The sequence below is a fragment of the Cryptomeria japonica genome, chromosome 1 (genome assembly GCF_030272615.1).
Source record: "Cryptomeria japonica chromosome 1, Sugi_1.0, whole genome shotgun sequence".
Classification (NCBI taxonomy): domain Eukaryota; kingdom Viridiplantae; phylum Streptophyta; class Pinopsida; order Cupressales; family Cupressaceae; genus Cryptomeria; species Cryptomeria japonica.
This window is the reverse complement of record NC_081405.1, coordinates 639418931-639446241: the sequence shown is the minus strand read 5'-3', so window position 1 is coordinate 639446241 and position 27311 is coordinate 639418931. Positions and strand designations below refer to the sequence as shown.

The 27311-nt window shown below is 38.4% G+C and overlaps 1 protein-coding gene across 2 annotated transcripts in view; it reads right to left on the bottom strand.

Moving 5' to 3' along the window:
• Positions 1 to 27311, bottom strand: part of LOC131042466 (putative protease Do-like 14) — a 256834-nt gene that overhangs the window by 65433 nt on the left and 164090 nt on the right. For both annotated transcript variants that reach the window (XM_057975758.2, XM_057975759.2), the window contains exon 7: positions 12189 to 12267. In XM_057975758.2, the coding sequence (XP_057831741.2) occupies positions 12189 to 12267 (79 nt within the window). The remainder of the gene's footprint in view (positions 1 to 12188; positions 12268 to 27311) is intronic.

Here is a 27311-nt window from a genome sequence, read left to right as displayed (position 1 = left end):
TTCTTATTGATGGACCAAGGGTGTCAAAAAATGACAACAGGGGCCAACCATTTGGCTTTCCTTATTTTTCTTTTGAATGCTTAGGTTAACTTTTTAAGAGTGATTGAAGGGAATTTTCAGCACTTTCGTGACTTCATAGTCCTTCCATCCCATTGTTATATAGCTAAGATCAAAGGTTTGAGGTTTTGACCTTAGCATTGAGGAATTCACATGCTAATTTAGATCTTCTTTGTTAACTCTTCTACATTCAATTTCTTACCATTAAAAATTCTCTAACATCTCTCTTTCCACAAACACCAAATAACCATATAGGGCATACAAGACACAACCTAGCATAAACCGATTTTTTCTAGAGCTATGAACAGCTTTGGAAATGTTCCAATACATCTTTTTGTAGTGCACTTGTCCAATCCAGCATCTCAATCAACCAAAACCAACATTTTACAATGAAAAAACAAATGGTCAATTGTCCTCCAAATTCAAGCATAATGGCCCAGCAATGCCATTGTTAGTAACCTTCCACTGAGTCTCCATGCAAAGGTGCCAGCATTAGGAAGAACATTTGCACCCCAGCAAACATCTATAGGCCACTAGTTCTTTTTTGAACAGATACATTGGATACAATACCCGAGCTTAACTAAATAGCATCCATATTTTGCCTTACTCTAGATTATTTTGTCCTCTTTCTGAGAGATTAAGATTCTTCTTTTACTAAGCTCCTCTAAATTTCAATTCTAGTTGAGGGTGAGATAGGAGTATTATTGAAATCTTTTCATGCCAACTCTAGTCTATTTGTTGGTGTAATTAAGGTGTTGTACCTTGGTTATTCTTCACCTAGGTCCTAATTACATGTAACTTAAGCTTACATAGGGACCACATAGGATTTTTAGGAGCATCTTCACTTTAGATGGTGTTATCATGTTATCACTTTCCACTTTATGTGGTTTCTCCACCTTTAGTTGTTTTATCGCATTACCACATCCACCTTTCGTGGTTTCACTTTTCCACCTTACGTGGGTGATCTTTACTGGTGTTATCACACTTTAACTTTTCCACTTTAGGTGGCATGATAGCTTATCCTTTTTTGTTTCATGTCATAAGATTACGACACTTGTGATAATCTTATACACTCCTACATTCTCACCTTGGCATATTTATCCAAGGGGTCTCCTATGTACTATTCTGTAATATCCCTTGACTAATCTGACCTCAAGTTGCTGATTAAACCCTCAAGGAATATTGTCTAACACTTTGCATACAATGTCTGAAGTTGTTGTTTGTATTGTTTCAGTCTTGTATGTTGCAATTGATGTTTTCAATGCCTCTAACCATGAAAGATTGACTAACAATGTCATAGAAATGATATGCCAACTGATTTTGACTTTTAACATGCGTATAAGACTTAAGTGACAAAAAATAATAACTACAACTGCTTGACAAATCATCAAACACTTGGCATTTAAACTAGAAATTATATGGCAGCAGTCTTTTATTAATTATTCTCACACCAAATAGTTACAAAGATATAGCATGTAATTCCCAAAACTTATGACAGCAAAATTAGAGAACCTGGTATGTAAAATGCCTGCTGCAAATGATGGTCTCCACTCTACAACGTATATATTCTGCCAATTAAACACATCACTGCTGTAGCTGTATATAATTTGCCAATTAAATGATTGATTTCCTGATGTATAATGGCAGCCAATATGAATCTCTAGGTCTGTTGTAGATATACCTTCCAATCCTTCAAACCCTAGATGAAATCTTCCACCTCTTAGCACAAATTGGACTCCTGGAGGAAGCCCACAATCAGGCAATAATCTCAACTGGTATCTCACAGCCTCAAAATTGCACAAACACTAAAGAGTTTTCATTCACCACTGCTGAAAATGACTGAAACCCTTGTGTATTTCTACACACAGCTCTCATATCAAAAAGCACAAGTTTTAATCCTCAAGAATGAAAAAGCATTTTCTTTTTTAGTCCTTTTATAACCTCAATCTCCTTAATAGAATTTAAATCCACTTTCAAATCCACTTTAGGGTTTGTATAATAACTTTATTTAGTATCCTCATAAGTGGGTGCCCAAGACTTGAATTATTAGATGCACATTAATATCATTTAAAATGATATTTTATATTTATCTTTTGAATTTATCAAATGCATCAATAAATAGGGCTCAAATATTAGAAAATGATTAATTGCACTTTAAGTCACTTAATTGAGGGTCATGGCCCCATTGCACATAAAGTGACTTTAATAACTTTATCATATGTCTTTAATGATTAATTATTAATAAAGTATTACTTTATTAATAATTAAATTAACATAACTCCATAAATACTCATTATTTCTTGATCCCGTCTGAAGCAGGGAGCCAACTGCTACATCCACTGTGCATCCATTTGCCTTACTAAAAATAGTAAGGGTCCCTCTCAATCATCCATTGACTTACTATAAATAGTAAGTGTATAGAATTGAGTCCAACGAAGGCCAAACCTGAACTCTAGATGGGAATAAGCCTCTTGCTCTGACAACCGAGTCACTCTAACCAACTGCCTTAACCTGCGAGGGCCAAGAATAGGCTAACCAATCCAAAAACAATAACAGGCTAAAAAGGGGACACTACATATTCATTCTAGTTGATCCATTCTATTGCATTACTGATAAGAATATAGTTTATTCTTTTCCTGTTGTTTCTCTCTTGTTCGTGTGCTTTCCATTAGGCCTCTAGATCTTGGGTGGCTACCTTCATAGCCAAATCTTACATGGTATCAGAGCTTTGAGAGTGCCATTGGAGAAATTTTTAGAACTTTGGATTCGTGGTTTTTCTTTTATGTAGGTCAAGATTGAAGCTTGTAGGGTCAAATCAAAGGTCACCACTAGATTTAGAAGGTTGTTTTTAGTCAAAATCGCCTTTTGTTTCATCCAAATTAGATACTTGAGGCCAAATCTACAACCATGTTGTGTTGCACACACATGCCCCATCTCCGACAGGGACCCCCTCTGTTTTTTGGCAATAGCCTTGCTTTGTAGGTATTGAGTGAAAGAGAGGTGGAACTGAGTTGCATTGCCTAGGTAGAGGTCTTCATGAGAAACTATCATCTAATTGAATAAGGATTCCCCACATAGGTTCCTGTCTTGAATAGAGCTTAATTGAGTAAACAGGTTGTAATAGGACCAAGGAATCTATGGGGAGAAAATTGACCAATTGAAGGAAGGATTGTGGGTTGAAAGTTACAAGATATCAAAGTAAGAATAACATGGAATAAGGATTCTCAAAGTTGTGAACCAAGTTTTGAAGATGAAGTACAAGTTAGGAGGGTTTTGAGGATACCATTTGTCCAAACTCAAACTTGGGAAGAATTTTTGAACTCTTCCTAAGGTCCATTTTTACCCCTTAGAACCTTCAAAATTTGGCCCCCAATGCAAATTCGAGTTTTGCATTAAAAATAGCAAAAAGGTCTTAATCCTAAAATGTTTCCTAACTCCAAGTTTCAGACCAAGTTTCCTAAACTCCTTCCTAACTTCGAGTTTTACCTTGAGAGAGGCTTTATTTCACAAACTTGAACTGTGCATAACAAGTGGGAATAAGCCTTATTCCCAAAAATCTTCCGACCTCCGAGTTGCAAAATGTGTACCATAGCTGGTTCAAATCTCAGACTTTGCACAACATTTTGAAATAAGGTATTAATCCTAAAATATTTCCTAACTCTGAAATTCCTAAAACATTTCCTAACTCCAAGTTTAGACCGAGTTTCCTAAATTCTTTCCAAAGTCTAAGTTTTGAGCATAAATTCCAAAATGTGTTACCAACTCCAAGTTTCCCAAAAGTTTTCCTACCTGCAAGTTTTGGTCTGAGATTCCTAAAAGTCTTCCAAGAACCAAGTTTTAGGGAGAGTTTCATATCATCCAAATCAAATTCCTAACTCCAAGTTTGTCATTGCAGTTTCCAAGTGCTGAGTTTACATCATAACCTTCCATTGGCCAAGTTTCGAAGGCAGAATTTCCTCAATGAACAGCAAAATCTGAATTCCCAAATGCCTTCTTAATAATGAGTTTGAGCAAAATTCCATATCTTCTTTACAGTTTGAGTTTTGACAGTATAATCCTAAAGTCTGAATTTTAAAACAGAGAAGTTCCTAGCAGCATTTCAAGAATCCACTTTCTAAGGAAGGTCTTCCAAAGAATCTCGAGCATGTTTCTAAATACAAGTTCATGGAAGTGCAAAGTGCAAGATCTGAAATCATATCTAACGGTCAAGGATTCAAGTCCCTTTCCTAGATCAGAATTTGCAAGGCCTGTGACAGGATCCTAAATTACGACTAATCAAAGCATGTCTCAAATGCCAAGTTCCAAATTCCAAATGCCAAACATCCAATGGACTTTCCCAAGTGCAAGTTTCCGTAAGATCCTTAGACGCCCAAGTTTGTCTTCTCAATGCAGCCCAAGCTTCTTGAAAGGGGCATATACACCAAATTCCAATAAAGAGAAACAGTAGTATGATAAGATGAATCCTTTAATGAGTAAGAAGACCAATTGAAAAATATGTGAGGTAGATATATGTGTGTGGGAGCAACTTTGAGTATCACAAGACTTAATAAATGAGAAAGGTGTTTGAATTACTAGAAATCCTTAAGGTACTTATGTTGTCACCTAATAGTGCACCCTTGCTGAGAAAACTCAGCCTATTGGTAAAACATTGGAAAGCTTCCCTAATTTTGGGCTCAGATGATGGAAGATAACCTCCAGAGTAAGATGGCTCTTATAGTGTTTGAACCTAAAACTAACTAAACTAATACTTTTACTGAGGAAAGGGTAAGAAGGAAACATGAAAATAAAACTATTTCCTAAGGGTGATGCACCAAAATGATTATCTAAAACTTGTGCAGCTGACCTTGCACACAGTTTAACCAATAATAAAGCTTACACATGCACAACTCGGAGGTTTTATATGCTCTTGCATCAACACTTTATAAGAAGGCTATGACATTCACAATCCTAGCAGGAAAAAAAAATGAAATTTCTTCACAACTTGAAATTGCTTTCATCACCAACACAACTTACAACCTGCAACATACATATATATTTCTGCATAAAGGTGCTACTAATGAGACACAATAACAAGGCTTAAGAACTTCACATGAAATTGCATTTATCATTTAAACACACACAATAACAGAATTGAGAAGGCAAACTTGCTTAACTTTATTGATCCTCAAGAGGTGTAATACTGCTATACATGTCTGCAAAAAATGAGTTACAAAAACACTATCTTCTACCAAAAAAGAACTCTCAAAAGTTACAATGTAGCATAAGAAAAAATGCCAAGAACTCCCTCCAAAATGAAGTTTGAAGATACTTATGCTTTTCCAAGCATCTACACAAAAATAGCGACCTCCAACCTCCTTGGTCGTGCACAACATTAAAGCCTATTTTTAAGCCCCTAAAACAACTCCAAAAAGGCTTAAGAATGAAGAAAAACTCAAGCCTTAACCTCTCCTACCATAAAGGCACCTAAAAATGCTCCAAATGCCTCCAAACTGATTCAGAACAGCCCCCTATATACTCTCCATATGTTTGTCCACCTATCCAACCTCCCCTATATACTTGGCACTCTCAGAAATCTTCAACCATAACCTTTTGACTCATTCTCAAAACATGTGCCATTACATACAACAGTTAGCCAAATGATTCATACATTATCACTTTGCAAATATTTAACACCTTGCAAAATAAAACTTGCACGGGGCATTAGTTGGAAAAAAGATAATTCTAAAACAAAGGCAAAAATGCCTAAGTTGATCGAATGCTTTTTAGGGTAAACAAAACCCTAAAGCAACATATGGCCATTCATCATTTTTACTCGATGCATCTCCCTCTCTGTTGTATTTGCTGCCATGAGGCGCAGCCATGATTTTCCTTGCATTTGAAGGTTTCTTGAGGGTTTCTTGAATGGAGGTTTTATGCAGGTCGAATGTACATTGAGACCGCCATGGTAAGCTCTGTTACTGAAAATGATAATGTTGCTTTAAACTTTTTTAAACACAGCAAGCACCAAAAATGATATTGTTACTGTCTGTGTATTTCATGGTGATTTCTGAAAATTCTTATTTCAGTCGCCCTATGACTGTAAGACAGTGAACTTGATTTGGTTGCTAATAGCCCTGCTCTCTCTTCACACCTTGTCCATTATCAAAGATACTATCACAGCATTATATATGCCTTAAGCTCGTTCTTCGATACTTGTTCATTTATCACTTGTTTCTGCTATATTGAGTGGCTATCATAGATGATTCTACAACTTTGTCCCTCAATGGCTAGGGTAGCGAACTGTATTTGGAAGTCTTTAAGGTCTGCCAAACATACCTTCAACTCAAGCCCTTTGGATTATGTATGTCCACTTTCATTTGATATTTATTGTGATCTCTATCTCTTAAGCAAGAAATACTGTTCCTGGACTTGTGACTTGCTGCTACAGGCTCTATATCACTGCCCCGGAGCTGCTCTTGACTGTACTCCACCTTTTCACCAAACTACAATACCCTCTTTTGATGGTACTCCTACCCTTGGACAACAATATGACTATCCCTTGGTAACAACTGCCTTAATACTGTCACACTGTTCTCTGCCTCTGTACCTTGCTAGTAAGGGCTGCATATGGACTGTGGACTGTGTTTTGACAGTGGAAAAGAGATCACTGAATTCTCTGATTTTTTAGATTGTGGCTCTTAGCATCTAGGATTGTATCATTTCACTTTCATAGACTGCTCTTTAGGCCTACTGGGAATTGATCTCTGTATATGGTAACTGCTCTGTGAACATCTTTCACTAGTCCTTTGTTTACATGGGCAGTCTATAAGGCTTTCAATTGTAATAGGATTGTGATCTCTCCTTGTATGAGAAAACACTGTTATTTAACCTTGCTTCACTGTCACTGTTGCTTTGATCCTTTGAGATTTGCTTGACCTAGTAACAATGATCCTTGCCTTCCAAGATCAACTTGACTGTGTTCTAATGCCTCTTTGTATACTGTGATCTCTTCTAAACATTGGCTCTGTGTATTTTGACAATCTCTTATACCTGCTCTCTTTGATATGAAAGCTGCAACTTATCAATACATTGTCCTTGTACTGTTTTGTGCTCATTGTTTGTGCCCTTGTTCACTTGTCTTTTGAAGATGCTAAGTGTTGATCTTTTAACAGAGACATACATGACTGTGTATTGGGCATTGATGTTGATCACTGTCTTCTACCTGTGAATGGCTCTTTATTGGTTATGATGACTGTTATTTCAGTCATGATTTTGTGATGATTGCAGTTTCTGAGTTCATGGACTGTGAGTATTTTATGCACTGCTCTGGCATGGATGCAACTGGTTTATCATACAAAAACATCTTTCCATTTCCAGACCTTACAATACTGTATATGCTATCATTACTGCTTCCTTCTTTATTGTCACAGTCTGAAGTCATTCTCTGGCTTCTTTCACACATACTTGTGACTGCTAAAACTGTGTGAAAGTCTCAGACCTTTGGGATCTTGATAAAGAATTTGGTATCATCCTTCACTATCTTTAAATGGGCTAATTTGTCATTGATATACTGTGACATTGCCTCAGATTTGGCCTTAATTGACAGTGAATTGTGTCTTAGAGCCCTTTCACTGAACATTGTGTAAGTCCCATTGCTTCTTGTATTCACTACTTTATGTGCTTCATTAACAGTCTTCTTTAATATGGATGATACATTGTTGTAATACAACCCTTTCATTGTCATTCTCCTTTTGGTTTGATGTTTCTATTCACTGTTTATGACAGTAAGGATGACTATGAACTCTTTGATAAAAATAACTGTCTTCTCTGTTACTTGATCTTTGGGCCTGAGATATATTGACTTAGACCTCTACCCTAGGACAGGGTCTAATGGATCTGCTCCAACTCTCATATCCTTCATATGTTATCTTCAAAGAAAGCACTGTTATTATCTAATGCATGATATCTTCTATATTTTTACTTCAAACCTGTTCTAATGCATTAGCCTCTGTGTGCCTTCAATACGGACTCATACATGCTTCTCTTGAAAATACTCATCACTGCTTTTATTCATTGTAGTTGTATTGAGCAGATACTAATTGTTTGTAATAGTGTAAGAATCAACTCACTGTTATGAATGATGAGTGTCTGATTGATACAATTACAAGCATGCTGGGCTCAAACCTTGTGGGAGCCAATTTCACTCCACATGCTGTGACTTGTGATTTTTAGTGCATAATGATCGGCGATAAAAATATACATAAACCTGCACAGTGAACAAACATGTTAGATGAAACAATAAAGTTCAGAACTTAATGAGCATTGATGATGGTTCCCTGCTTCTCTCTGATATATGTGACTGCAAACTGATTGAATGCCTTATAAAAACAAACTATAAATTTGTTGATATTGTATGTGAAAAGACTAGGCATCTCGAGCTCTAACACCAAAGTCTTTATCTCTTGCAGGCATTTATGTGGTAGCAGAGCATCCTCTGGAACAAAGAGACTAAAGATATGCAGCGGTTCTACCTCAGGGTTTGTCTTTGAGGCAATGACGGATCCCTATTCCTTTCCTATGCTTTCTTTTCCAAATGTATAGTTTTCATTTTATATTGCATTGAATCAGTTACTCCCATGGCTTGTGTGGGACACTATACTATTGTAATTATGAAAAAAGAAAGCAACTTTTTTATGCAAAGCTGTGTAATCATTTCTCTTGTAAAGAACATTTGCATAATAGGACTAGAAATCATTTGATAGCATCTGTTTCTAGCAAAGAACACCTAGCAGAAAAAACAAATACGTAACCTTCATCTCTAGCTGCAAATGCTGTTCCAGTTCTACCTGATTGAGCTGAAAGCAAAATTGGGTAACAACTTAATGAGCTATTTGTCCTTGCAGATTAAAAGGAGCTAGAGGATGGAGGATCCAGCACACAAATTGAAGATATGAACATAGTAAAAAGAAGTTTCCAGAAAAGATCTAAAAGAGAAGCATCATCCAGAAGGGCTAGTGATTTGAGGACTTTTAGATATAATTTTCAAGCATCACATGATTGATTAAGATGAAATGGCGAAACACAAGATAAAAATTCTGAAGATGATATCTTTCTAAAAAAGATTGAGAGTATCATACTCAAAGAAATGAGGAATTCTATAAAATCTATGGCTTACAACCAAGAAGAAATTGTGAGCATGAGAATTTAAGCAATGATAGGGGCAAAGACAGGCTCCAAATAAGATCAATGGAACAATGCCAAAGGTTTTGGAGTTGTGTTGACAACAAACACAACTCACACATGATAAAAAGGTACAATTGTTTGAGTTGCATGAAAAGACAACAATACATCAATGTAGAAAGGTCAAATCATATTGCATGTTCATAGAGATGCAAGCTTGATTATAGGAGGTAGACATAGAATGTGAAGCTAGTATCTGCCAACCAAGGGCTCTCTAGGAAGATAGAAGAAGGTGAAGAGATGATGAAGTACAACTGATAATGGGAAATTGAGAGCCCACAACCATTTTATGAAAAGGATGGAGGAGTTGCAAGCCCTTTGACTAGAGGTAAGTCGGCTCAAGAACGGTGCATTGGGATGTAAGGGTCTAAGTCAACTGAAGCATCAACAAGACCAGCGTACCCTCACTGCAGCCCACAAACCCTATACTGCACTTCCTCCGCAATTACAGACATCTTCCTCAACTCACCTTCCCCTTTATAGTTCTTCAATAATTGCACTTGGGTCTATTGGTCTTGGCAAGGACATTGACTTGTTTGGAAGAGATATATATAAAAAGTTATTTTGTAATTGGTTGGTGTGTCACTAAAATAAAGTCAAACATTGGTTTGCATATTTTGTGTCAGCATTTATACCATACACTTGCTTAAGTTTTTTTGTTGGCATGGTTGGTACCTTGACAGTTGTTGGTCTAACCAACACATCTCTTGGTTGACTGAAATATTCCCTGCAGTTGTTAGACTGAATATGCAAGGAATATTGACAAACAGTTGGCTGTCAATCTGCGTGTTATGCAAATTTTATAACTTGTGTGTTATGCTGAAATATCCCTTGTCCAGTTTGGAGTAGTTTATGACGTTTTAGAACACAAGGACTATTGTCAAACAATTCACGGACAACCTTCCAGCTTGCTGGTCTATAATATCAGTCTGATATGTTCTTATTAGAATGATTGAAGATAGCTTCCAATGCTTGAGAATCAACACTTCAATGCATAAATTATCATATAAATGCTTAAATGATTCTTTGGGGTCTTAATCAATGCATAGAGATGAATTTTCAGTGTCAAATATGCACCTACAGCCAAGTGGCATTTTGACAAACATTTGGCAAGTAAACTGAGATCATTATAAACATATCAGCAAGTAATGACCTGCAACTTATTCTCCTTTATTCATGAAATAATTGGTTCCATACAATGACTAAACAAGTGCCCAAATTCTTAGCAACTCAACAATGAATTCTCAGATAATCTGAAGATTCATGACAGCATTAAAATATGAATACAACTGATAATTACAAGGGAGAATTGATGCCAAAAGAACCTGATTAAAATCGCCCAACTTGTGTTTGAAGAAGCTAGCAAGATCCTTGATTTTGGGAGCCCTCAAGATGCCAAATCGGATAATTCTCAGAATTGCCCCTGCTGCAAGAATGTAGGTTTGGAAATAAATAAATATCAGATGCTAAGCCCTCATTCTTCCCCTAAAAATGTTCACTACCTCCTTCCAAGTGTAGGGCTACCCTCCAAGGTGAAATTCGATGCTTGTATCACACCAAATAAGCCAAATCGAACTGCTCTTACTTTCTTCCCTGTTGCAGATTGCCTTGACTGATAATAATTAATTATCAGCACTGTAGTCTTCCAACAACCCTTGAAAATAATCGCTGTTCCCTTGCAATCACAGTGCTGATATCAAAGGTCAAGTTTGATGCTTGAATTTGGAGATAGGAGTAAAATCATGGGAGAGGAGAGGAATAGTTCGAACTCCTTCAGATTGTTCTATCAGCTGCAATCATCACTAGATTCACCTTCAAAATCTCTAAAATGAATCGCCTCAGGTCTCCAACAATATTGATGCACCAATATGACAAATATGGATGGTCTGAAAATACCATGAGATGCACAATGAACTCTTTGAGCACAATTGAGATGACTGAAGTATCACCTCTTGAATGCATCCCCTCAAGAGATCTTTCACCCCCTCAATTATGCTATCAATGGGAGTTTTCGTTCCCAAAGACAATATTCTGCAGAAACCCCTTGGTTCCACAAAACCCAATCAATATCAAAATCCAATCCCAAGCTGATTAGAAACTCAACTAGATCTCCCTTTATACTTTTTCAGCTCATCTCTAGAAGCTTCTAGAAATAATATTAAAATAATTTTTTTTCACTTAAGTGACTTTATGATATAATTTTTAATTAAGTCACTTTATTAAATTAATTAAATATAGTCATCTTTTAATTTTTTAATTTATTTGATAACTTTATAAATAATTAGCTTAATATTATTAATTAAAATAATTAATTAAGCTATCCATGAAAAATAATAATAACTTGGACAACTTAACTAATTAAATTAATTAATTAATTCCTCTCCAAAAATGGGCACATTACATTGACTTCCCATATATAGTATGAGTCATGGAGGGTAGTTATCATGTTGACAGGTTCTTCCTTTAACATAGCTAGTTGATATATAGTAAATCAAATCAATAAAACTACATCTGTCTCAATTTAGTGTAAACATTTGGTATGTGCTTTCTTCCGTATTCAGTGTGCGTTCTTTATCAGTATAACATTAGGACTACTTATGCAATTATATTAAATATGTTCAAAAGTTAAAACTGTATAACATAGCCTGGCATTTTATAATATTAACATGGATAGACCAGGCTCAAAACCTCACTTTCAACACAATTCAAGATCTACAGCGTAACAGCAGAATAATCAAAGCATGAATCCACCTAAACCATTCCATGTCTTATATAACTAAAAATAATACTTGCAGTAAATGTCATGAGTAACATGATAAACACAAAGGAGACTTTGGTAGACATGTTTGTTGCTTCATGTTCCCATCACATTTTCCACAGAAAACAAAATATCCTCATAAATAGGAAAATACCTCATTGAGTGGGCAATCTGTTTGTAAGTATTCACTGCGTCCTCCCAGGCCGAGCTCACTGCTTTTGCGATCTACACAGCTAGAATACCAATTTCATATGTGACTATACAGCATGGACTGAAATGGCATACAAATCAAGAAAGTTAACAATGATAAGATCTTGCAGCTAACAAACACTGATTCAAGTTTCAGATATTTAAAAAATAGCACTCAAAAATCTCAAATATGTATTTTTCTTCTGTAATGGCTGGAGAGGTAATAGAATAGCAGAAATTGGATTATCTCTACCATTTTTATATACCATATGTTTCTACATGCACATTCATTCTTAAGCAAACTAACCCTCAACATTGACTAACAAAATGGCCAAAAAAATCATATCGCCGAGGAGTGCAGTCCATCTTTTGCCACAGAATTTTAATGGTATCTCACCAAACATGTCTTGCAGCCCCACCTATTTTGATAATTTTCTGATACAAATTGTTTATCAACTATCTGAAAACACTGAAGAGGCCAATGTTATGAACAAAAAGGATCAAAATTATCCAAACATAGTCTTAGAAGTTGAGTAATAGCATTATCAAAGAGTATTTCAAACTGCCTTCACAGAGATAAACAAAGCATGAACATAGCAGTATTTTAGTAATAACACTAAATGACATCAACATAGTGTGTAGTTATTTTTTCACTCGAAATTTGTCACCACTTTCAGGCCTGACCAAGATAGGCTCTTTTGACCATAATCCATAGCTAGATGCAAGACCTTGGACGAATGTTGTTCTATTTACAGGTTTAGACATATATGATAGATATCTCCAAGGATGTACAAAGGGTGGCCTTAAATTAACCACTTGAATGTCCCACTAATGAAGCAAACTTTACCATGGTCATGCACTTAAATTCCTGTCCAAGATTCAAATCATAAAGACACTAGACCACCCTAAACTCATTTTATCATCGAATTCATTATCAAGAACAATCACTCAATAAACAATACAGGATTTCAGTTGGCTGACCAGCAAACAATGAGATCCACATTTCCTGCTTCTTATCTTATTACTCATTCAGGTAATCAATCGACCCCACTTTACCAGAATCAAGGTGAACATTCTGTGGTTCTTTCTTCCCAATGGATATTACAATACACAATACTTGGCCAAATCTTTCTTATCAAAGTCTGGCTTGATCAAGAATTGGGAACAAATGTCATACATCATGTTGGAACATATATAAACTCAACCGAGTTTTTCATATCAAGCTTTGCCATGATAAAGACTTGGGATTGAATGACACCATAATGAATGCAAGGCACCATAAATATGCAAAAGCAAGTGTTGAGCGGATCTTTTGTATTAAGCTCTAGCTTGGTCAATCTTTTGATAAAAAAAAAATGATTAGGTTATTATGAGTCTTCTGCCTTTGCCCCAAATCTCTAGGAGCCTATACTTTTTAATACCCCGTAGTCACCAAGTATCAGCAAACCTTCTGTTTTTATTACTCATTCCAATGTACATCAATAGCAAACCTACGTAATTTAAGAGTTATGTCCACCTCCCTTGTCAACTTTCCATATATTTATTCTTAGGGAATACTAGTGTGATTGTGTTGTTATGTTTAATGAGGGTTTGTTAAACCATAGGTTGAAAACTAAGATTCTGCAAAAAATTAAACATTTAAAAATCATTAATAAAAATTTTAAAATGAATTTGGATAACTTATAAGTAGTTTTTCATTCATTTATAGATCAAAGAATAAGTTCAATACATATCATAGAGTCATGTGATCATAAATTAGAAATCCATAATTATTTATCATAGTTGCATGGGTACTCGTACCCAGCTCTTGGGTACTCGTACCAAAGACTCGGATGCGTATCCCGCACTGGAAACTTGGTTGGAAACGTCTCCACAGAGAGGAGACTTCCTACTAGCATATCCGCCCGTCTCCCACAATCTCCAAGCCAGACAAAAAAAAGGAAACCCAAAAATGTTTTTAAAAAAAAAACACAGCCAACAAAATAATCAAAATGCAATACAAATGGAAAAGAAACAAAGCTCTAAACAAATGCAGGTCACAAGGATTTCTTAAAACGTTGCAACAACCATTACTAAATTATTCTTATATTTAATGTTCAATGTCATTATATTTTCAGAATTTCTATAAATTATTAAATTATATTTAAAAGAAATTGGCGTCTTGTTGTGACCATTTCACACATCGCCCCATTAAAATGGGGATCCCCTCTTTTTTTGCTTTTGTTTTGCCTGTTCTTCTCTCTGCTCTTAGGGTTTTGATTAAGTAAGTGAGTTGTCTGGACTAGGGTTAAGCCTTAGGGGTTTCTTTTGGATATTTTCAAAGCCGAGTCCAGTCAAACTTTGAAGATTATTAAGCATCCTCCCGAAGATTGCAATTTTGAAATAAGATGAGCCTGTCAGGAAGTCAGGTATGTCTCAAGTTAGGTTAAGTCAGGGATCTTTTTGAGGCAAATTCAAATTTTGCCTAAGTGCTAGCATTTTGAGGATGGAATTGTGCATTTTTGTCTGGGTAAATTTTGACCAAATTTTTGAAGGCTTGATAACCGATTCCCGACCTTGAAGATGACCTAATTATGCCTTGTGAAATGATTGAAGACCTAAATTGTGGATATTTTAGCTTGGAAAGGTGAAATCGCTCCTGTCCCTCTCCCAGGGACCAAGGCGAAAATGTTATTTAGTGCATATTTGTCTCTAACTTCCTTTAATTGTTTTGTGCAGGGTCTCTAGGGGAGATAATTGGACGTGAATTGAAGACTTTGAGGATTTTGAAGGTTTGAAAATAATGAAATTTGAAAGATTAAGACAAATCGCTCCTGTTCTCCACTGAAGGACCAAGGCGAAATGATTTATTTTGGTCATTTTTGGCCTTGGTTGATCAAATTGAAGCATTAAGGACACAATGAAGGATGAAATGAGCATAATGGAGCATCCAGACTCAGTTAAAAGCAATGAAAGGTTGAACTTTTTGTCTAGCAAGATGAATTCGCTCCTGTCCCTCACCAAGGGACCAGAGCGATTTTCTTTGTACACACCTTCTTGGACCTTTTCTTGATTTAGGCTCTCGTTCATGGATTGTTAAAAGATGATATCTTCCCCAGCAAAGGAAATTTGAGATGAAAAGTGAAAAGATTTGGCCTTGAGGACAAAAGGCGCTCCTGTCCCTCACTGAAGGACTGGAGCTTGAATTCCAAATTTGCATTATCCTTGCAAGATTTAAGTGATTTCGCGATTTGAAGAGGTCAAGGGAAGTATGTTTTGCCCGTTGAATATAACTTGAGTAGGCCACAAAGAAGAGAATCAACCCAAATGGCAATAGGCGCTCCTGTCCCTCTCCAAGGGACCAGAGCGATTTTCTCATAAGACAAATTTCTGGCAAAGGTAAAGCAAATTTCATGTTTGAGATGAATGAAGGGAGGCATAATCGGTCCATTGAAGATAATTTTGAAAGTTAGCAAAACATAAGTGAGCTTACAGTTGCAAAAGCGCTCCTGTCCCTCACCAAGGGACCAGGGCGAAAAACACATTAACAAGCCTTCCTCCCCAAATTGGGACGAATCTAGGTCAAGGCACAAGATTGGAGTGATATTTAAAAGTGCTTCAAGGAGGAATGAAGTTGCAAAGACCATAAAATTCAATGAAAATTGGCTAGAGCGAACCTGTCCCTCACCAAGGGACCAGAGCGAAATCTTCAAGTATGCCTAAACACTTAACGTTTGAAATACTATTTCTTGTTTCCAGGACTCAAGATAGAATGGAGAATCATGTTTTATGCCTTGAGGGTAATTGGAGGTTGATGTGGTCAAGAATTTGTACAATAAACTAAAAGGCGCTCCTGTCCTTCACTGAAGGACCAAGGCGATTTTCATAAAATCAACAAATCCCCTCCAGAATCACGCCAAGACAAGGTTGTGCAAAGTGAGAAATATCTTTCGAAAGATGATGAATAAAGAATTGCCCCCAAGAATCGACAATCTTAGGCTCAAATGTAAAAATCGCTCCTGTCCTTCACTGGAGGACCAGGGCGAAAATCTTTGGAGAGTCTACTTTGCCTTGAGAAAGCAAGTTGAACATGCACTGAAGGGACGAATGAAGATCATTGTTTACCTCCAAACTTGAATTGGCGATTTGAAAGACAAAGACCAAGGACAAAGGGTGAGATCGCTCCTATCCCTCACCAAGGGACCAGGGCGAAAATGCTTTAAGGCAAGCTCCTTCCTGAAGATCGCATGAATTAAACTCAAAGTTCCCAATAAAAATGCCATTTTGAACGCCAAAGGTGAGGTTTTGAACGTGAAAATAAGAAATGCAAGGTCTAAAATGCATGGGCGCTCCTGTCCCTCTCCAAGGGACCAGAGCGATGTTATTGATATCCATTATTTTCCCCAAGCTTGAGCGCTTACTTCAAACAAATCGCATTAAATGCCAAATTCACTAAAACCTTGAAATATTTTAATTAAATTGGCATTTAATAAGGGTGCGTTGGTATTTAATAATTAATTTAAGCCTTGGAAAATCGATTTTATTATTATTAAGGCATTCGAAATTAATTATTATTAAATAAAAATTAAAAGATAGAGCGCTTTGGGGTATTATTTTAATTTTTTTTGCTAAGTCGGCCTCTTTCTTTTTTAATTTTTATTTATTTTTGACCTATTTTCCAAGTCGGCCTATGGGAAAAGAAAGTGGTGAGCGCCTATATAACATGTGTATTTTGAACCATTTTAATCAATCATTCAATCATTCATTCAAGTGCGATTTGGAGAAGCAATAAAAGGTGCGAAATCTGGCCTAAGTTGGAGCGAATTTTGTTGAAGGCTAGAGGTGGTGGAGTTGATAAAGGAAGCGCATTTTGAGGACTTCGATCTACCTTTTCCCTAGCGAATTTTCCTAATTTTGCATCATTTCTTAGAATTCATCCTCAAGTGGAGGTATGGCGAGATCTTCCTAGTCCAATGTTGAAATTTTGAATTTTGAATTTCAAATTGCGTAGTTAAATTTAGGAAATGATAATTCAAAGATTTATCATGAAGTTTCCTAAATTAAAAGCTTCAATCTTCCTTTTTACTCTATATGTTTAAATTGCAAAATATATTACTCATTATGAAATGTTGTGTAGGTATCACGATGGCGACCCCAAAGGCAGGAGCATCCACTAGTCGTCCAGCTCTCATGAAGGAAGATCAAAGGAATGAAGAATTGGAGACCAAGATCGTGTCAAAATGGAGCAACATTGGAGATACCAACTTGGGAAACTTCAGTGTGAAGAAGTTTCGAGAGGTCCCTTATATTGGAAAACCATCACCTGTCGCAAAGAGAATAATTGAAAGTGGCATCATCAAGGCGGCCGGTTTCCCTCCAGCAGTCTTGTGCCATGAGTTGATGATCGAGTGTGCCCGCCATTATGACCCACATTCAAGATCAATCGTGTCCAAGGAAGGAAACACTTTGGCTTACCTTTCAGAAGAGGCTATCAGTGAAGCTCTCCATCTTCCAGAACATAAAGATATGATTTACAAAAGCTTAGAAGGAGCTAGGTCCATGTACGAAGATGATCCAGACACTTGCTTGAGCATCATCAATAAGAATTGGTTACTCAAAAGTCGTCCTCGCCTAAGCAAGATTCCCAACACACCACATAGGATCGACTTCCAGGAGGAGTACAGAGATTTGATAACTTTGCTCAATCGAGTTAGAGGGGCTCCTCAAGCCTTCTATTTTGAGAAGTGGATGTTCTACTTCATCCAAGTGATAGTTCAAGGGAAAGGAACAATTCATTGGGCTAGAATTATTAGCCATTGCTTGGACGTGCAGTTAAGAAGACTGAAGGCTACCAAGTCATTCCACATGAGCTCGTACATCATATATGCCTTGATCAGGAGTTTTGAATATGCAGGACTACCTCACAGAGGAGTGATCAGAAGAGGACCAGGGGAAGTCAGAGTTTGTGAATCTTATGTTCATTTGCATCATCCACCGGGAAGTAACTACAAGTTAGTTAATGATACCTTCACGATGAACATCACCAGGATGTTGCAAGGTGGGATTCACAATCGGATATCTCAAGATGCACAAGAGCTTGTAAAGAGGTATGGTGCTTGGTTTATCCAATTCCAGAAGTTTACATATATTAGTGTTCATGGGTGTCCTTCACCCCCATATATGTTGCCAAGATATCCGACAGACAGGATAGTGTTACTTGACGTGACTCGACAGTTGGCGGCTTATGCGAAAGCATTCAGACACAGGCACGGAAATGGAATTCCGGTGCCTATCATACTAGGGAATTCAGTTGAGGTATGTCCTAATGCTTTAGCCTTGGATGATGCAGAGAAAGAGTTGGCCTTATATTCATTTTCATTCTTTGCCTTGAGAGAGAATTTTGATCCTTATGGATATATAGAAGAGACAGTCGGTAGAAAGTACAAGCATGAATTTCAGATAGAAGACTTTTGGATGAATCTCCGAAGTGATTTAGAAGTAAAAAGAAAGATGCATTCCAGATTGCCTTTAGATTTCATCAGGAGATGCAAAGTTTACAGAGTGGCCAATCAAGCCCAGGACAGTGGCAGACATCTCCAATCATCTTATGACAGAGAGGACAAAACAACGAAGATAGATTGGAACGAGCCTGAGATTATAGATTTGAGAACTTTGATGGCTCCGGTTTTGTCATGTACTCGCAGATGGGTGGATATACAACATCAAAAGTTGAAAGAACAGAACACACCGATGACTTTTACTTTGGAGGAAAGGCCAGGGGAACGAGGAGCAAGCACAAGTGAAGGCAATCCTCATCCTAGGAGCACAAGTGAAGACAATCCTCACCCTAGATGCGTAAGTGAAGGCAATCCTCATCCTAGAAGCGCGAAGAGGAAAGAAAGACCTGAGAAAAGGGAACCCTCCAAGAAGAAGCAAGAGGCCCATCGAGATCACTCATCTGGCACATCTTCCCGACATGAAAAAAGGACAAGTCAAGGACAAGAGAAGAGGGTACTTGAAGTTGAGGAATCTATGGAATCAATGGTCCAGAATGATAAACATGAAGAAAGGCAAGCACCTCAACGTTCATCAAGTCAATCTCCCCAAGTCAATGAGCTACATGAAGACAAGTATGATGATGAAGTGACATCTCCTCTCCGAGAAGAGGGATTAGTGCCTAAAGAAATACAAGTTAGAGAGACAAGGTCCGCCATTCCAGATTGGTTAAAGGAGAGGCTAACAAGGGTGATTGTGATCGAAGACGAAGATAATGTGATTGATTTAGAAAGCCTTGTTGGAAATTCTCAGGAAGTGACAGAGAAGAAGAAGGCCACCAAGATGTCCAAGATGGTCAGAGATGAGACAGGATCCAGGAAATTGTAGATAGCTACACCAATAGTAGATAAGTATGAAGGTGAAATCCTTGCAGAAGAGTATGATGTAGAAACATTTGAGCTTGGTCCACTCACCGCTGAGCAGGCACTGGATGAGGCAACCGATTCATTTGAGGCACTTAAAGACAAGCTTAAAGAAGAAATGGAAAAAAATAGAAAGCTTGAGCGAGAGGTCGGTTCTTGGAGAGGCTACTTTAGCCATCTCAATCAGCCTTTGGGACGTCAAGATCCAGCAGTGTCTCCTGTGCAAGCACTTCCCCTTGAATCAATTGGCGAGGCAGAAAGAGTTAAGAGCTTGGTTCAGCTTATGAGCTCTTGGATTGACAAATCCCATACCGTTGCCATTGAGTTCGCAACAAGAATGATGCAGACCACCCATCGAGCTATCCAGGTCCTTGAGATCATTCACAACCTAATGATAACAGTAGCCGCCTTTGCCCACACTAGAGATGTTATCATTCCTGTCCTGCAAGTAATCAGGCAAACACCAAGGAAGATCCTAGCACAAGAAAAGATAATGGATGCAAGAGCTCATAATTTACTCCAGTGGTCAACTCTACTCCAGATGAAGGAAGTTCTTTTCGAGGACATTAGCGCCAAATGCAATCAAGTTGAGGAGGTCATCCATCCAATTCAGGACAAGGTGTTTGAGGTGTTATGTTCTATTCTTGGCAGAAGGATTGAAGATGAGACAGATGTGAATCTTCAAGAGTTCGAAGAGAAGGTTAAGGTCATCTTTTGCAAAGATGAGAATATTATCACAGACGAGCAAAGCGATCAAATGTTCGCTACTATACTCCTGATTGAGAAAATCAAGGAACTCGAACCTGGATGGGATGTAGCTCTTCTCAAGGCCTTCGATCAAGTTATCCACTTGGAGGAACGAATGAGGAATCTTCCCGAGATTCCTATTGCTGAGATTGAAGGAATTGTGTCTAGATTCATTGCATATGCTAAGAAAGAGCATTGGGAAGGAAACAAGGTTCTAGAAGAGAGGTTGTTATAGATGATGTGGCACCTTAATTATCATTGGTCTATGTTTCCTAGATTTTTGTGCCAATTAAATATTTGGCTATGCATTTAATATTGTTCAATAGAAGGGGAACTTTTTGTAATAAAACCCTAATTAGGGTTTAGGTGTCAAAATCTCAGCCGTTGATCTTCTTTTGATCTAGGCCGTTCATTGTAATTGAGGATGCTATATATACCCTCACTCATTTTCATTTTTGATATAGAAAGATTAGAATGAGAGATTAAGAGGAGAAATAGATATTAGAGTCAGATAGTTAGAAGTTATTTTGTAGCAAGATTGAGCATTGAAGAGAGAATTTTAAGCAATTGTTGTCTATTTTGGCTTTGAGATCAATAAAATATTGAAGTTATGGTGTTTTATTGCAATTCTTGTGGCTACTTTCATGGTTGCTTACTTTCTTGAATCATTCTTGGTTGAAGTAGTGTTTAAATTTGAAGGACTAAGTGTTGAGCTTGATCTTTGGTGAGATTCATGTTCCAAACCACTAGCTTCTTGCTGATTGTAAGGACGCCTTGTGTGGTCAACTGGAGATATTTGGATTGTTTAAACCTTCAATCATTATTGAATTATTGATATGTACCTTCATGGTAGTGTCCATGATTCTTGATGAATTGAAAAATCATTAGTCACCTTAGAAGATCGCAACAATTTCAGTAGAGTTGTTATCCCTTGGCAATACTGAAATTGGTAGAATCTTACCAAGTCTAGCCTACATTGAGTCATTCCTAGGATTAGATTAGAATTCATCTCTTGCAAACCCTACATTTTGATCTTTTGATCTTTTGAGAACTTGTTAGTTTTAGGAAATTCTGTTCCTGTAATACGGAAACGTAAGGCCCCTTGATGAAACAGCATTCACAACGACCACTGGTGCTTATCCACACGTAGAGACCCTACATCAAAGAACCTTGGAGTCATCCCGATTGATCCTTTTTCGCGACATCTTCAGCAATCAGAGGCTTTATTCAAGAGAGGATAAGGTACCTTTAGGTATTTTATTCTGTGTTTGATAGTGTACAAAATACACGTCAACAGAATTGGCGCTAGAAGGAGGGCCTGAACCTCCGTTAAGGAAACAGTACTATCCAGAAAATTTACCAAAAAAAAAAAAGAGAATACATTTCAAGTATGATCATGAATCACGATGGTGTTGCCACATGAAGGATTGAATCAAGTAGTGCAACCTAATTTGGAGATAGGCAACATTCAAGAAGATATTGTTTCCGGATTGAATCACCTAGCGTGGAACGTAAGGAGAAGTGAAGCTGAGTACAACAGAGTGAGAATCATCTTGGAACAAGAAGAAGATAGGGCTGAAGAACACCGAAGAGTCGCCGCTAGAGAGCTCCGCAATCAAAGGAACCTATAGTAGTCTCCGCAAGACCAAAACTTCACGCTGGATTGCATTGGTTCTTTCTCGCCCGAGAAACATCAAAGGATATTGAGGTCGACACCAGGCGTCAAAAATCTGGGTTAGCTTCAGTTTACTTCAAGGTCGAAACGAGTCAAAAGAGAGGATACTCCCAAGGAATTTGAACTAAGATTAGAGGAATCTCCTGAGTCATCACAAGCTCCGTCTCTTCAAGAACAGGTACAAGCAGCAATTCAAGCGAGTATCCAGGCGATTTCTCAACCGACAAGCCAAGCTAGTTCATCAAGTCCCTTGTCAAGCTTTCAAACTTCGAAAAGCACGATGGCACACAATGCTCCTCCTCCTCCTCCTGCTGCTCATGCACTGAATGGCGCTACTTGGCTAATCAACAACCCATCACCATTGGAATTTGCAGTCTATCATGATATGGCAAAGAATCCAGAGCACTTTTGTTCCAAATTCAATGTCAATGATTTCAATCGTACAGCAGAGGATCATATCAAGATGTTCGAGGATCATCTTCGTAACAGACAAATCGAATATGGAGATGTAGCATGTAGGCTTTTTCCCTACTCATTGGGAGAAGAAGCGTACTTCTGGTTCATTCCCCTGCCTATAGGGTCAATCAGGACCTGGGACGCAATGAAGGATGCATTTATTGCTAAGTTTGGTATACCAACCACACCAGCCGAGCTGTATAGACAATTTGTTGAAATCCGAAGGAGAGAACATGAACCAATCACCTCTTTCAACAATAGGTTCCATTGCGCATACACGATGTTACGACATCCCTACCTCATTGCTGACCCAAGGGAAATCTATTATGGAGCCCTAGATCATCTTACCGCCATGTTCGTAAGGACACACCCTATACCAAATGATCTTAACGCAGCATATGCAAAAGCTATTGAAGTCAGTAAGCACATGGGACAGAATATTACTGGGCCACTACTACATATGGGACCTGTCGCAGCACCAAATCAAATGCAAGCAGTTAGCATGGCACTGGCCAACCAGACTCCAGTTATGAATCCCATTCCACAAGCAACATATCCGAGTGTACAGCCGACAAACCAGTTGGTGCCTCATCCCGGGGTTCCACTTTCACAAGCTCCACCAGCACAACCTGTGTACCTGCAAAACGCAACAAACTCATCAAGAACACAGGAAGAGAAGGATGAAATGAAAGAGTTGATCGAACAAGTCAAGAAGCTGTCAACCGAAGTAACTCATCTAAGAAACCAGAATAATCAACTCCAAAACATGCAGAGGGTCAGCCACGGTCAACATACAAATAGTCAAAATTTCCAAGGAAATAATAATCAAGGTTTCTGGAACAATTATCAGGGAAATAACAACCAGGGCTTTCAGAGGAGGCCATGGAATACTGCTCCTAATAATGGAAACATAGTGACACCGTTGGATAACCCATCGAATTCCCAGAATCAAGAAAGTCATCCTACCAGTAAAGTGTTTTTAGCAGAAGCAGCTTTGTCTAGTTGGTGTAGACTCCACAATACCAACCAGCATTCCGAGTTGCAGTGTCCTGAATTCAAAATTGCAGCTGACATATTCCAGCAAGAGATGCGTAGCAACGATCCGCCCGAAAATCCGCCCACGACTGGATACGAAATGGTCCCAACTACACGGTATGATCAAGCCATGATTGTGGAAAGCTACAGATATTCACAAGAAGAAGATAATCAGACTCAAAATGGGAGATTCCCACCAGAATCTGCTAATGGACCAATGGTACCTCCGGGTTCCCAGTTCCCACCTGCATCCGCAAATGGACCCGTTGAAGACTCAGAGTATTATTTTCCACCCTTGAACAACAGTGTCCTAGTTGAAGGGATAAAGGAGGTATTCCACCAGTCCTCAGGAGGTGCGAATCAAAGGGTATATCATAGAAATCAGAGAAATCAGGAACCCCTAACTACATCGATTCCTCCAAACAATTTCTCTACTCCTCCAGATCCACAGGCCAGCAATAACCCAGAGTATCCTCAGCATACGCGAGAATATAGGCCAAAGAATATTACACCTCCCATGGGTGACGAAATGAAAAGATTGGCCACGTTGGTGTTGGAAGAACTCAAGAAGGTCAAAGTTAGCCTACCACTCTATGAGCTACTCAAGGTCTCAGAAATTAAGGATGCAGTGATTAATAGCTTAAGTGAGTCAAGCACACTAAGGTCAAATGTTCAGAACTCGACCAACAAAGCTCAAGCTACCATCAATCTGACCCAAGAGGAAGCCGATAACAAAGAGCAATCTGAACAAGACGAATGCATGGTCCAGACCATAGCCTTCCCAGCCAAAAAAGAAGATATGTTGGAAGGCAAGATATTACTCAAAAGGGGCGAGACTAAGAAAACTCAACCCGCCATCAAAGAAAGTCTCACCACTAGTCAGAATCTTCCAGGAAAAGAGGTTGCCGTTAAGAAAGATGTGGTCAAGAAAGGGAAATCTCCAAACAAGACCGATCACTCAAAAGAGGAGGGCCTAGCAAAGAATGACAATCCGAAGGTCAATAAAGTAGAACATCAAGAACACAGTGGGGATTCCTCAGTCCTTTCCCAAGGAAAAGATGAACCGGCCCCGTTCCTGCTATCAGTCAGAATTTTTGGGAAATTACTACATAATTGCCTTTATGATTCAGGAGCTTCCAGTAATGTGATGCCCTTAGCTGTCTGTCAGAGACTAGGAATAACTCCCGCCCCTACCAAAAGAAAGGTCACTCAGCTTGACAAGACAGAAGTTCCAGTCATGGGCGAATTGAACAATATCCACATGCAATTGACTGTGGACCCAAGGGTTCAAAATTTCATAGACATATCAGTCATGGATATTCCTGATTCATATGGGATGCTTCTGATTAGAGATTGGTCACGAAAATTGAATGGGTATGTGTCAACTGACTTTGCACATATGTGGCTACCATGGAGAGGAGTCCCAAATCAAACCAAAATCGACAGTACTCCAAGATTGAGACTTATGATAACTGAGTATGGGGAAGACAATGAGGTCTTGTTCTTAGAATCAGATCTAGGGACATACAAGCCTAAAGTGGGCGAGGTCCTGATGATACAAAACTTGCAGGACAAAGATGGTCAGCAAGAGGTGATGGAATCTACAGAAATTGTCGTGGAGAGTGACCAAGGGTCCGACCAAGAAGATGACGGAATGTTTGAAAATTTCAGAAAGTTCGTACATAGAAACATACAGCAAAGCGTACAACTGGGTAACTTGGCATCCGTCCGAGATCTGCTCCTTCCTAACTGGTGTAGGATACATAATGCCATCCATTCAGAACTATCTTGTGCTTTGTGCCAGACTGCATTAGAGCAAGTATACAAAAGAGTCCCACAGACATTGATTGTGGAAGAAATGGAACATTCAGAAGATGAAAGCTCCTCGAAAGACGAGATTCTATCCGACACATCAACCGAAAGCCAGGAGGACCGAAGAACCGAAGGCCAAGAGAATGTAATATGGACACTAAGGTTCGATGGATCTAAGTCCAAACAAGGATCCGGAGCAGGCTACGAATTAATTAGCCCAACAGGGGAGACTTATCTTGCCGCTCATAGATTACAATTTCCTTGCACCAATAATGTAGCTGAATATGAATCCTTGATTCATGGGTTACTGATGGCTATCAGAAAGAAAGCAAAAATACTGCAAGTATATGGAGACTCAGAAATAGCTATAAGGCAAATCAGGAGACAGTATGTCTGCCATGATAAAAGGTTGACCAGATACCGAAATCGAGTTTGGGACCTCATCGAGAGTTTCGAGGCCTTCAACATCAAATCTATATACAGGCATCAAAATCAAGTGGCTAATTCCCTTGCACAAGCCGCCAGCTCTTTGATACCGTTAGCAATGGAAGGATTAAAGAAGTTCACGGTAGAATTAACATCAGTACCTTCAGTCCCGGATAACATCACCAATTTTCAAGTTTTCGAAGATGACAAGCACATACTGGATTTCTTGACCAACACGGATATCTTCCTAGCTCAAATCATTGACGAAGAAGAAGCTGAGGGAGCAGAATTGGATGCTGAAGGAGTTCTGAATTTGAAGACAAACACTATTCCAAAAGGTATGGTGGAATTAGAAAGAATCTTCGATCCCGACAAATTGAAAGAAATGTAAAACCACAGCATGGAAGGGAACATGTGCGACACAATCAACGTAGGTGATGACATACAAGTTAAGAATGTGTTCATTGGAAAGACCTGCACCGCACCAGAAAGAAATGGAATCCTGAAAAATATGAGAGATTTCCCAGATGTCATCGCATGGAGTTATGAAGATCTCAAGACTTATGACACCGCAACTATTACTCACACAATCCCCTTGAAGCCAGGAAGCAAACCATTTAGGCAGAGGCAAAGGCCAGTTAATCCTTTATTGGAACCCTTCATATATCAAGAAGTTAAGAAGCTGCTCTCAGCCAAAATCATCTTCCCGGTAAGGCATTCGACGTGGGTCGCCAACCTGGTTCCTGTCAGAAAGAAGAGTGGGGAGATCAGATTATGTGTTGATTTTAGAAATCTCAACCGAGCTTCGAAAAAAGACAATTATCCGCTACCATCGCTGGATGAAATGTTGCAGATTGTCAATGGGTCGCAGATGATGTCTTTTCTGGATGGATATTCAGGTTATAATCAAGTTTTGGTCGAGCCTGAAGATCGACTAAAGACTGCTTTTACTACCAAATGGGGAACATTTGCATACAAAAGAATGCCTTTTGGACTTATTAATGCCAGGGCCACCTTCCAGAGAGCCATGGATATCGCCTTTAGAGATTTAATTGGAAAGTTCATTATTATATATATGGATGACATCACAGTTTTCTCCAGAAAAAGAGAAGATCATGTGGATGACTTAAGAGGAGTCTTCCAAAGGTGTAAAAGATATGGTGTATCTCTCAACCCAAAGAAATGCATATTTGGGGTAACAGAAGGAAAGCTTTTAGGACATGTCATTTCAGTATGAGGAATCTCCATCGATCCTGAAAGAGTAAAAGCTATATCTACTATCAATTTGCCAGCTAGTAAGAAAGAACTCAAATCATTCTTCGGCAAGATCAACTTTGTCAGAAAATTTATCACTGGATTTGCTGAGATAGTCGGACCTTTGAACGAAATGCTGAAGAAGGATGCAAAGATCGAATGGTCGCCACAAGCCAAGAGGGCATTCAAGGAGATAAAGACGGCAATCGCAGAAGCGCCAGTTTTGATCAGTCCTGATTACCTCAAGCCTTTCTACCTGTATTCCTTCGCTTTTGACTACACTTGT